The sequence below is a fragment of the Simochromis diagramma genome, unplaced genomic scaffold (assembly GCF_900408965.1).
Source record: "Simochromis diagramma unplaced genomic scaffold, fSimDia1.1 OVJJ01000026.1, whole genome shotgun sequence".
NCBI lineage: Eukaryota > Metazoa > Chordata > Actinopteri > Cichliformes > Cichlidae > Simochromis > Simochromis diagramma.
The window spans coordinates 5,455,527-5,469,067 of record NW_024386985.1 but is presented as its reverse complement, the minus strand read 5'-3'; the positions used below and the strand labels follow the sequence as shown (position 1 = coordinate 5,469,067).

At 41.7% G+C, this 13,541-nt stretch overlaps 1 protein-coding gene across 11 annotated transcripts in view; it reads left to right on the top strand.

Moving 5' to 3' along the window:
• Positions 1–13,541, top strand: part of celf5a (cugbp, Elav-like family member 5a) — a 192,771-nt gene that overhangs the window by 98,317 nt on the left and 80,913 nt on the right. For all 11 annotated transcript variants that reach the window (XM_040040263.1, XM_040040268.1, XM_040040270.1 and 8 more), the window contains exon 3: positions 8,211–8,259. In XM_040040263.1, coding sequence (XP_039896197.1) covers positions 8,211–8,259 — 49 coding nt within the window. The remainder of the gene's footprint in view (positions 1–8,210; positions 8,260–13,541) is intronic.

The window sequence follows — 13,541 nt, the reverse complement described above, 5'->3', positions numbered from 1 at the left end:
AATCAATAACATAATAATCAATAACACCTAATTAAATGAAAGAATGAACAAGACAGTTATTTTGTTTTTTATTGTTATTAATGAAAATTCTGCTGGATTGTAACACCATATGATCTAAATTGAAGTGCATGTGTAGTAGTGTGCTTGCATGTGAGCATCCAGGATGTGATTATCTACATCACTACCTTAGCTGTAACTCACTGATGGTCAGGAAAGATGTAATCTTCAAAGCAAATATCAAAGCTGTGGCCAGATAGGAAACATGGCATCGGTGCATAAGGGCACCTTTAAGCATTAAAGCCTCACACAAGTCCAGATCTGTAATTCTGTCACGGCACATATCCTCCATCATTCCACTACTTCCTGCTCACTCCGGACCCTTTCTGTGGCGCATGCTGGGATTGGCATGATGTCGCCCTTCTGAAGCCACCGGGTTGGGTCTGTCGTCGCGATCTTATCTTTCTAAGGACAGTTCCTCAAAATGAACTGAAGAGAGTAAACCACATGAAACAGCGAGCAGAATAAAAAAGAGAGGGATTCTGTCTGTGTGTGTGGGAGAGATGTGAGCCCACCAAAAGCTTAAGCCTCCAGTGTGCTGTGCAGATAAGATTCATTAGATAGGTTGGTAAATGCAAGAGAGAGGCAAAGCAAGGCAGAGAGAGAGAGCGAGCGAGCGAGAGAGGGAGAGATTGAGCTTGCTGCTGCTCCAGCATTTGTTGACACAGATTTACAATGAGTCTCCCACTGCTTCACGCATTACAGTAACACACCATGTCAATAGCTCTCTGGGCTAGAAAAGCAGCCATGCCAAAGATGTCTGGGAGTGATGCCCTTCCCCTGATAACCAAAGTGTGGCTCATAAGTCAGGACGTGTAGGAGAAGGCGGGGTGGGACATGAAAAAAATGTTTCTCTTTTCTGTTTTTAAACACCCTCCCGCCCCACTCTTCTCTCGCAATCTCTCCATCTTCTCACTCATCTTTTCATTCGTTTTTGCTTTTCTGTCACTTCTCTAAGATCCTTTTCCTCCCCCTGTCTTTCCATCTCCCTGGGTCTCTTACTTTTCTCCCCTTCTGTTTCTCTTTATCTCTTGGACGCCCCACTACAGGCTCAGTAGGACAGGATTTAGGCATTAGCTCAATCCCCCTATCTACTCCCCCTCATGATTGCACACTGTTTCTATCACCCACATACCCAAGTCCAGTGCACAAGTCTTGTAGGACCCAGAGTCTCTCATACAAATACTGTTAGAGAGCTTATACTCCACAAGGCAGGAAGACATAATCAACTAGACGGACAAGCGTGGTGTGAAAGCGAGCATGCCTGTGCAGAGGGTTTGAATAGTAATAAGGAAACTGAGAGGTGGATGGTGAGATTTTTTTATATGGTATTTTGGGCTAATTAGACTCTTTACAGAAGTAATAAAGAGTCTGATCAGAACCAACACATCCACGCCATGCGTGTCTGCTGAGTCATGGGGCGCCACAAATGAGGTAGTTCTGATGTGTGACATTCACCTTCATGAAATCTTGATGAGAGCCGAGTTCTGTTGTCTGTGTAATGAGGGCTGTAGCAGGCAGACAGCTGGCCAACCACTTCAGCTACTAAAGCTATGATAATAGAGAGGGTTGGAAAGTCTTTTGGAAAGCATTCGGTAGATGGACTTCAGGCTGTTTCTGGGAGGCAGTTAGTGTTTTGGGGGAAGAAATAAACAGGAACTTGGATGGCATCAGACAACAGAAGGTCTAATGGTCTTAATCAGAGATGTTGTAGTGGTGCTAGTGGTTATGGTACTACAGATTGCACATGTTCGTGAGTTAGCTGTGGCTTCATTGCTAATTGGTGTATTACAAGAAGAAGCATTCAGTGTAACAGATGGATATTAACAATTTTGTTCCAATATAAGTTGTTCAGCCTTTGTAAAAAAGTAACACTTAATCATACAGCATAAGCACAGAGTAAAAACAAATTGCACTCTGAGCAGCAGTATACATGTTTATCTTTGAGTGCACCTCCACACATGAAATCCTGCAAGAAAATCATAATAAAGCCTGTGTCTTATTTCTATTCAAAGTGAATGTAGATTTATTGAGTAGAACTTTTCCTTCTTACAAATCTGATACCGACTAGCTGAGGTCTGCAGGTGTCTGTCAGTCCATGTCAGTGCCTCGAGCTTTAAATCCTTTTGCTTCTGATAGGAATCCCAAAGCTTATAGTGGCTGCCATCTTCTCAGCACTGACTGATGCTTCTTATCAGGACCACCACACTGCTGCTGCCAGCACATTTCCACATATGGCTAAATTATAAATCATTTGGACAAACATTCTCCCTCATGCATTCAAACACATGTGAGCATTCACGCACGAGCAGTACAGGATGAGTATAGTGTAGGCAGCAATGCCTCATTCATTCAGAAGTGTAGTTATTAGTTAAATGCACATGAATATAAACCCATGCATGAAATTCTGTTTATTTAACTGTTTTTATTTAATCCGGTCGTTAAGTCTGACGTCACTAGCCGTGTCTGGGCCTAAACTCCGCTGCAGGTCCATATATCAAACGATCACTATGGCATTACTGAGAGTTGAAAAACTGTCTAAAGTCTTTCATCTTTAATAAAATGATCAGCATTCTGCTCTACCAGGTGTAACAATTGAGTTTAACATCCATGCATCCATGAAAACAGAATTTATGAGATTTAACTGAGTTAGAAGTTAGCAGGAAGTTAGCTCGTTAGCTTCTATCTAAATACAATATAGCATGTCCTGACTGCGGGGCTTTTGGAAACAAATTAAAATATACAGCTCTGTTATCACTTCCAACATAAATGAAGACAGAAAGCCAAACAGCAGTGACGTTTGTAGGGTTACTGAAGTTTGGCTAGCTGGTATATAATGATGTGCTATGTGACCGCTAGCGACACAGCTATGTTAGCATAATATAAACAAGCGAACTTTTTTTTCACTCGATAAAAGTTAACGTGAGTGTTCTCGGTGGTCAGGAACAAATGTAATCGCATGGCAGGATGCTGTAAAAGGACCAAACTTCAGCCAGGAGAACAACAGAGATAATCCATCCACAATACGAGGTTAGTCATTCATATACTGCTGCATGGGCTGTGCTGTAGTTACATCCTAAGGTTTTAAAAACTGAGCTTAAATAAATGATTAGCGGTAATAAAAGCCGAGAGAGGTCAACAGTGATCACTGACTGTTTTTAGGAGCTTTTTGAGATCAAATAGAAGAAAATACAAAATATTAAACATATTAACAACACAAAAGCCATATTAAACGCAGACTACTTTAGGCCCGGAAGTAGGATTCCTCACGTCATCACTTAACGACCGGATTGCTATGCTTGATGACTGAGTTCATTTCCTGTTTTGTTTTGGTAATGAGTTTCCCCTGCGTTTGGCTGTTTTCGCCTGCACCCAATCACATTTTTGTATGTAGGTAGTGTTGTCTCTGTCAGCTGGCGGTCTGGCTTTTTGCCCTTGTGTTCTTTCTGTGGCTATCTCTGGTGTCTTTGTATTGTTTTGTTCCTGGACTTAATAAGTGATTCTTATCTTTCATTCAAATATTCATTTTGTTTGCTACACTCATGAACTTTATATTTGGGTCCATATTTGCTAACATCCAACATCTAATGTATTTGAAATCACATACATTGTGTTATAGGCCCACGGTAATGGGAATATATCAAGAACTTGTGCTAATGGTTGGTGACAAGAAGCAGGGCTTTCACTTTTTTAATAAGTAAAATCTAATTTGTATTACACCTTTCAAGATAAACATGACAAAGTGCTTCCCCCAAGAATGCTACAGCATAAAAACAAAACTTAACCAAAACAAAAATGCACATAATGTATTACTATTGTGATTGCAACGAAGCACTTTTAAAGTGTAAAACATTACACAAAGGCTCTCTGCTGTCATGCTCTCTTCCTCTCTACGCTCTCCTTCCTACTGTATACAGTACAGATTTATTAGCTAGAGCCGGGGCCCCCGGACAGTCACCACTCAGCACTCCCTCAGATCAATAATTGGAAATATTAATTATATCAGCTGAGACGGCCCAGTCGGAAGGGGGCTGTTTATGCTCCTGTTACTGAGCAGTGCAGCAGTATGAGCTCTGATGGCCCACTAATGCGTATTAATGATCCCAGAACAAACATTACTCTATATTAAACTGGAACGAAAGCCAGAAGACATCACACATATTATATGGCTGTTAGAGTTATTTTATTGCAGCCCTGTAAGTAAGAGCTGTTGGATAACTGTTTCTAAAGGACTGCTTCTACTGAGGAATTGGCTTTTTAAAAAACAAGACGGGATTTACTGCAGTTTTATTTCTGTTTACTGTTCATCTTTACGTGTATCTCTTTTCATAAATATGAAAGTTCAAAATTTGCACTTGGAATCGCACCAGGTCTTGCGTTATTGTCTCTCTACTGGCCGTCTCCTGGGTTTCACCATTTAAAGAATGGGACTTTGTACTGCTCAATCCTGCTAAACTCTAGTTATGAACTTCCTCCTGTCACAGATAGTGCCAGCAGTAGACTTGAAATCCACCACACCTGGCTGACAAAATCTCAACTACACATCCTTTGACTTTTGTGGTGAAATATAAAATCAGACACTCAAATGGCTCGATCCCAGAGGTGGTTAGGGATTGCTTAAACAGAAACCACACCTGTGTTAGGTGCCATTTTACCAGGTTAAAAAAGTGTGATATGGTACTTGGATATGTGTATCACTTTGTAACAGTATATGTAAAGAGATAGCTGACCATCAGTCTTGTAGACTAATGAACAGAGACAAACCAGCTGGCTGAGTGTGTATATTCCAGGCATAGTGCACACTACATTATGTTCTGCAAGCCCCGGGGTTTCCATCTGACCCTTCTCATAAAACAGCAACATACTAGTGTTAAAAGCTTTAATTCAACTGACTGCGGGCTTAACTGGGCAAATGAGGCGGTTCAATGAAAGCATATAGATTTGTCAAAGCCCTTAGAGCAACACAGTGTGTGGAATGGGAAATGGAGAAAGACCAGGGCGCTTACTGGGAAAACCAGAAACTCTTTTCGCTCGAGGTGGAATTCAAAGAATGTTAGCTAGTTTGAAGATCGTGAAGCAACTGATTGAAGCTTATTTATTGGCTTCAGTCAAACACGATCAGTTTACTTTCACAATCTCCTTGTAATAACCTTTAAGATTCAGAATAAGTAATGTAAAGAAAGAAGAAAGTCCCCATCTTTTCTTCCACACAGTTTAAAAAACATGTTTAGGACAGAAGGCACATGCATCAAACTTTTATTTTACCGCAAATGTATTTTTACATAATGATGAAATTAGTATAACAACGATTCTGTGGGAGATACAAAACCCATTAAATAAATCAAAATCTTGATTAATGCAGTATGTGGTTGGTTCCCCTTGTAGATCCGGTGATGCAAATAATAATGAACAAATTTAGAAAAAAAATGAATATAAGAGACAAATTATTTGTGCTCCACAATATCAGACATATAGATATAGCGAGTTTCTCTCCCAGTATTTATTCACATTCAAAATGCATTTTCATCGTTTTGCCAATTATAATTGATGTCCCACAAATATGCAAACAGTACATTTGAGCAGAGGGTAGCCTAGGGAGGCAGGTGGTTAATTTGTGCTGTAAATATACAGTGTTTGTATAATGCAGGTGCTTTGTTTTTTTACCTCTTTGTTTTGTCTTTTTGGGGGTTTTTTCACAGTGTGTTTGAAAGTGAAAGGCAGGAAAGTGGAGTCAGAGCAGCAGAAATGGCACTCAGCAGAGAGGCAATCTTATCTAAGAGCTGCAGGCATCTTTTTCCTTCACTCTCTTTCTCCCTTCGGCGCTGTGCTTCTCTTACGACTTTCTCCATTTCTTCTTGTCGTTTTCCAAAATCTCACCTATTTTTTTTTTTTTTTTGGTCTGGTATTTTCATTCGAGGCTCTCACTTGATCATTCCCAAATATTTATTAATAGATAAAAGAGAGAAAAGAATCAGTTATTGTTTCATTCTTTATTAGCATGTCAATAATCTGCGAGCTCCAGTTGTTAAAGGGCATAGTGAGAAAAGATGCCCTAAAGTAGCTGAGTTAATTAATGGTTTCCTTGGCAACACCAGTACTTAATAAATTTAACTTAAGTTACCTTGTCTGTGCATGTGTGAGCACGCTAATAGTACGGGTGTACAATTTGCACTTAATTTCTGCTGGAATTACACGATTTTCTTTATGTGTTCAAGGGAAATTTAACAAACTGAGAGCCATCAGCTGTGACTGTTCTGGACCATAATGCATTGCTCTCGGGCAAATAAATAGACCATTAAGCTGGCATGTTGGAGGCTGAACAGTAACTAGCTTTAGAGAACTGCCTCCCACACACAGGCACCCTGTAGAGATGGCTGAGATCATAGCATTGTAGAGCCACAGCCGTGGATTTGGCCTCCTCCATCATGCATTTGAACAAAAATCAACTGGCAGGATCGAAGCGTCTTTTGTCCGTTTGACACGTCAAAGGCAAATTCAAAGATTTCCTGTGTTGTTGCGAAGGAGCTGAGGGTTGTTAAGTTATCTGCGAATTTGTCTTGCGGCTGTTTCTTTCCCCGTTTCAGAGGTGTTTCTGTCTCGGAGGTTGCTTTGAACGTGTGCAATAGTATTGCGGTTGACTCTGTAATCTATCCGAACACGCTGTGGAGCAGTGCACCCCGTGGCTTGGCATTAGCATACCGTAGTGCTACTTTGCTCGTGTTATACAAGGAAAAGAAAGCACTTGTAGATGGATAGGGAGAGAGAGAGGAGCCACCCAAGACACGAGGAGCTGAAACCACAACCTTCACAAGGATAACATCCTCTCTGTTTTCCTACAAAGTCTTAGCTAGTTCTAGTTATTATTTACGATGGGTAAATTTATGGAATAATTTCAGCTAGGGAAGGTTACTCAGTTCCTCAAGGTGAAAATGGATACGTTTAGCACTTAATGAATCGGGCCTGGGCCTCTGCCCCATATATCAGCATGTTATTAAGACATTTTAAAATCCCATTATGGTGTTTCTCCTTGAACATGTCATGCTTTTATTGGACTGCCCTGTCTTTAAATCTGACCTTTTCAGCCCTGTTCTGGAATTGAACGGGGGGGGAAAAAGATGCATGACAGGACGATGGTTCAAAATATACATATCTGGCCATAAAAATATCAGCACATGGCGGTTTCTTAGTCATTTGACTGCAACACCAGGAATGACAAGTGGTCTTAAATAGCAGCTACAAATGGTTCAAGAGGTTGCTTTTATATTCCAGTAATCTTGTTACATGTTTGGGCTATTTGTGGTCTCAGTCTTTTTGTTCTCACAGTTGTTGCCTCAGTCAAAGTAGGGTGTGATGCTGGCATTTTGACGTATGCAGATAAATCATCTTACATATACATATTATATGCACAGGTGGGTGTATAACCAGCATGTAAGACTCATATATTCAATTTAAAAACAGCTGCTGCTGTAACAAACATTTCGGGAATCATAGTTACATCTTTCACCCTTCTTCCAAACAAATCTGCCAAAGTCGGGCAAAACTGTTCAGCTTGAACAACAATAATGAAAAAAGAAGGAGGTAAGATTGGGGAAGGAGGAGAGCGTGACACAAAGGCTGTGATGACAGAGGCATCTAATCCAGGCAATGCCATTCTTATCAGGGTCCAGTGGATTAGAGTGAGCCTTCTAACCAGAGAATCCTTCCCAGCCAGACACTCTCCACAGCCCAAGGGCCTGGATCAATAGGCCTGCATTGATCTCTCTCCTCCTGTGGCTGGATTCACTTTTATTAGGACTGCCTTGGTCTCTCTCACTTAGACACACATATGCAGCCCTTCAACTTCTCCATGCAGCCGCCATGAAAAATCCCAAATAGGATTGTGTGTGTGTGTGTGTGTGTGTGTGTGTAAATGGGAGCTTAGATTGTTTTGTTTTCACTAAGTAGCCAGCTCCAGAAACACTACAGTATCAAGTTGACTCAGCTGTATGATGGTGTTTAGGTTGCCTCCGCAGCCACGGCACTTTGATCAGTATTGCAGAGTAGCTATTCATATGGGAGCTTGACATCCCTGGTTTGTGGCCTTCTGTTGTAGCAACGCCGGCCCAAGTCGCCACCTCTAACCTCGCTGACACTCTTTCTTTTCTCTCTTCCAGATGACTCGCCCCATCCAGGTGAAACCAGCTGACAGCGAGAGCCGTGGAGGTAGTTGTCTTCTTTTCTTCATCATTTATTCACATCCTTCTTTTTCATCTGCCTTATCTAGGCTAATTCTCTTCATTTCTTCCCCTCTGATCTCATCTGTTCCACTGCTCTAAATGCAATAATAATAACACTCTTCTTTTGTCCTATCCCACTTCCCTTTCCTTCTTGTTGTTGCACTTCTATTCAGTATGGGAGCAATTTGAACAAAACGTAACCAAATTATGTGAGAGTAGATTTAAAAGACTGGGTGACATCAAACAGGAAGTTTGATGTAATCTTGACTTGACTACATGTCACTAGGTTTGCAGCAATTTGTAATTTTTTGTTGTTTTTTACTGATAATAATTCAAATACTGGATTTATGGATTAATCTCTCATGCGTATGCTTTTTTTGATTAAAGAATGTTTCACTGATGTGGTGAGCTCTGCCCATCTCTCTTTCCCTGTTTCCTGTTGTGAACACATTATTATTACACTGTAATTTAGATAGTTATTAGAATCAGTACTGGAACCGTAGCCATTGCAAAGATCCAGTTAAAACCCACACTGCTTGATCTTGTGCATTTGAATCACAAGACTAAATAGTATAGACAGGAAAAATGGAGCAGAAGCTTGTTCAGCTTGCCAAACAATCAATAAATGTGCAGGGATCTTGCCAAGATCCTCATTATTTGGCCTTAATTCTGTCCTCTTTGATCTCTCCCATATTTGGAGGCTTTTATGTACTCACTGTCTCTCTGCATATATGTTAATGGGATGCAGAGGCATCCTTCAAGTCAGTGGCAGAAACAACAAAACCTCACTGTTATTATTTGGTGTGCATCTCATCTCGTGTCACCACGTAACAAAGCAAGTTCCTTTTTGTTATTTAAAGGAGGGATGCTGTTCAGTATTTGTCATCCTGGTGCAAAGAGAGAGGTTTGGATGGTTAAAACAGAGGCAGAGAAAATGCAAAAATGATGCCAAATGTGTGCAGCTGCTGTGCAGCACTTCTGAGGCTTTACCTAAAAACCCCTGCCTGTTTTGGGTGAATTAGGATTGCTGGCCACTTGGCTGCCTGTCACATGCACAATCTTCAAAGGACAGCATAACCCCTTGAGATGAATGGAGGAAAGGCCAATAAAGATCACTGTCAGTCCCCCATGCTTTCATTCGTTCGTTCTTTCTTTCTGTCTTTCTTTCATTCTTTCTTTCTTTCTATGCAATCCTCCCTCTTTCTCTAAAACATTTACAGGAGTGGTGAGACAAGCACAAGGGTCTTGTGCTGTCAAGATTGATGTCCCCTATAGCTCCATTGATTTTGCCATTGTGGTGCTGTGTGTCCACATTAACAATGACACTCAGCTGTCTCTTTACTTGGTTGTGAGTAGCTGGGTTTAGAGCTCCCAGGGCACTTTGGTCAGTATGGGGTCTTCTTAGTGGCTGGCCGTGGGGACCCCGCTGAGGAACAAATGAGTGCTGGAACAGACCTGAGAGTCGCACATCATCTTAAATGAACAGGTCAGAGTGCCACCACAGGGGCAATCAAACACAAGCGTGACTTTAACAGGTTAGGACAGAAGTGAAAGCGGGGAGACGTCGTTTGTGGGGAGGGGAACGATCTGACTGTCATTTTAAAATCTGCTCTTCTTCTTCTAGTCTGCTGTCCTGAATTCTTTCCTTTGTAATTATTGGCAAAGATAATTTATGTTAGCTAATAGCCTGTGTTATGCCCTACTTTCACAAGCTTTAGCATCTTATTCGCTGTAATTCTGATTTTCTCAGTAATCACTGCTAAATTTAACTACCTTCAATATTATTATTATTTGTTTTTTGTGCTTATCTGCCTGCCTTCACCATCCAGATCAGTAACTTCTAGAGTATAAATCAACCCAGTGTACTGCAGAGCGGATGCAAAAATATTAATTAGGCTCTTAGTGCAGTGGAGGGAGGGACACGAGGGACAGACTCAGCGTGGCCTGCTCTCTCAGGGGCCACGCCGCTAGTCCGATAGGGGGCATATATTCCTCAGTGCACACAGTCACACTAAAACACACAGTCATCCTAATTAGTCCCTTAATCTCATTATGAGGAGGACAGTTCAGATCACCTGCACTAGGTTTCCATCCATGAGGGAAAGACCTGTTACTGTGGTTTTATGCCTGCTGGACCTCCGCTTCAGTGGGAGCAACTCTCTGCTGTTATTAAGCCCAGACAGGCCCAGGCGAGCACAGCGCACTATCCCTGATTATTATTGCAGTAAAAACTGAAATGACCTCACACAGGAATAAGGTAGAACATATTCTCCTAATTCCACTCAATATTTGATGACTCTTGGATACCTGAGCAAAACTGAGCATTTCCTTTTTTACCTTTTTATGGAGCGTTCACTTTTGTTTGATATTTAGAGCAAATTTATGAGAATTGGAGAAGACTCGGCCAATAGGTAGCTTGACAGAATCCATATCAGGAAACTGCACTGCACTATAGAACTAAAGGAAATATATATGGTAGAGTAAATCCATCCAAACACTGTCAGCCCCTGCTGCCGCCTAACAAAGACACACTGTGAAATGAATATTAATGGCCAATCACCTACCTAATCTAGCAGAACAGCAGCCGTTACACATTGAGCCACCAGCGCTGTGAACGTCTCCGTCACCGATGACGCAGATCGTTCTGGGATGTTTCTGTTGGGGAGACGTTTAAAGAGGCACAGCAAGGAGGCAGCAGGGACCTGTCTCTCTCATTTTCTCCTCGCAGGTCTCTGATATGAAATAGATTGATTTTCCATCACACATGGCACTGATGACTGGCACTGTCTGCTGCTGATATTTCATTTTTGAAAGGCTGTTCAGTCCCTCCTTAGAGAGTTTGGCGTTCTTAGGCAAGATAAATCAGCTTTAACCACTTTGATTTCATCCTAAACCTTTTACCAGCAGCTCGTCTTTTAGCGTTCCATCATTACCGCCTGCCCCTTAGTGTTTCCTTCCTTTGTAGACTGTCATTTCATTTGATTTTGTCTTTTGTATCAGGCTTTTTTTTAAAGATCCATTCTGCTCACGGGCTAAATGATATTTCTGTGCAAGTGCTGCATTTTTGTATTCCTCTGTGGCTCTTTGTATTTTCCAGCTTAACCTACTGTTAAAGTTTTAAGCTCAAATATTGTCCAGAAAGCAGAAAGAGGAGCAGGCGAGCTGTCAGCTGGGGCTCTGTTGGTGTTGCAGCAGGCCTGCCTGGCACAGCTAGAGCTACAGCCCACTGAGGAGGCCTGGATTAGAAACAGGCTCTGGCATTTTCAAGGCAGGCCTGCCGCCCACACGCACACCCACACAGAGAGGACAAACAGGCGAATTCATACATACCCATGCAGCTCTAACGCACATACACACTTTCTCTCTCACGCGAGCACACACTCAGTGGGAAGTCGGATTTGGATGATAATAGGAACACATACGCACACAAAGAGACATGCCCACTATAGGTTACATATTTACACGTAGACTCATACGGTGTACACATATGCTGAGTGGCACGGGTCTGTTTTCCTTTCATGAGCTGTGTTTTATATTGTGGGCCCAGCAGCAGCATTGCATTTCGTTTTTATGTTTACTCAAACTGAAGGACAATGAAAAGGTTTGCTGCAGGTCACTGAGATGTGACGGAACAAGAAGAGAGAGGAGGATAGAACCAGAACAAGAAGAAATAAGTAAAATGGAAAGTGAAGATAAGGGAGTGCGGAGAAAGATTAGAAGTCTAGATTGAGACTGCAGGGTACATGCAACGTTGCTGTTCTGTGCTCAGGTTTTTTTTTTTATGTGGTATAAAAGACAACACAGTGGTCTGTGCTCTTCTTCTTCTCCCTTTTTACTAGAGAGACAAGTTCTCTGTGTCAGAGGAGCTTAGTAATGAACCAACAGGAAGGCCTCTAAGCTCTACTGATCCCCTTTAGAAAAGCGAGGAGGAATGAAGGAGAAAGAGGTAGTTAGAGCAAGAGCAATCGGTTGGAAAAAAAAAAAAGAAACAGCAAAAATAGAGAGGTGGACAATAGGAATTTGTTCTGAGATATAGAAAGTGGGAGAGACACACAAACACATACGCACGCACACAGACCGAGTGCAAAATAGAGAAAAGTATGGCTAAACCAGTGAGATGGAGGGAGGAACGATAGGGGCAAAGCAAAAAAGCTGAACAGTATATCTTCTCCCTTTGGAGAGACGAAAACTATAGATTACTGGTCACAATGTGCTTGGCTGGGCATAAATGGAGAGATCTTGAAATACTAGGGAGTATGTTCAGAGGTTGTGGGGATCAGGGTGAGCTAATCCAATAGTAAAGCCAGCTCTGGGTCACACATTCAGAGCTCAAACTCCTTGTCCAAATCCCCTCTGGTGCTCTTACACAAACAATACTGATACACAGGCCTTTGCTCACCAAGAGTTCAGTCAGCTAACTCCACCGAGTCTGCCTGGGATGTTCAGGTCACTCTGCCCGTAAGCTCTTACATTTACCCTCACATCAGCACGAACTGGGCTGTTTTGAAGGGGAGGGGTGGGGTGAATTGGGTTTACGAATGACAGACAAGGAGAGAGAAGGCAGGAGAGCAACAGAGAGAGAGAGAGATGATGAAATAATTTCTATAGGGATGTGCTTTGCTCCTGTGGGTCAGATTGTGCTGAGGCTGTAGGAGTTATGCAGAGTCAGTGGAAGGAGTAGCACAACAATTCACTAATACACTGGGTAGGTGGAGATCAATTAGCCTTATCTTACAAACTACTAATGATAATACCAATGCAAAACTTGCTGACAAGGCAAAGAACAACAAGAGCTCAGAGTGATGATGTAATGAATTTAGCCAGTTGAAAGATACAGTATTTCTGCAAACACACTAGCTTGTGCTCTTTTTTTTTTTCCGAGGCAAACACACTATAGTGGCAGCTTCTGTGATACTCGGTCAGCATACGCAGAAGCAGCATCAGCTTACAGACAGTGGACAAAATACCAGGAAGACTTTTGCAGTATAACACATCGCAAACTTAAAAAAAAAAGAGAACGTGAACACTGAAACACCATAGTAGTTTTTACTGCAGTGTTTTTTGATTGTACAAGTGTTTCATGCTTCAGGTATTTCGTCTACACTTTGTACTTGCCCATAAATATTCATGCATACATAAATTCAGCTAAACACACATTCATCCTTGCGCTCCTTAAAAAAAATAAAAAAATCCCCTCCTTTTCGTCCTTTGCTCGTTGCATTGGTCTTGTAGCGTGGGCGGATCAGCAAAGGTTACTGTTGAACACAG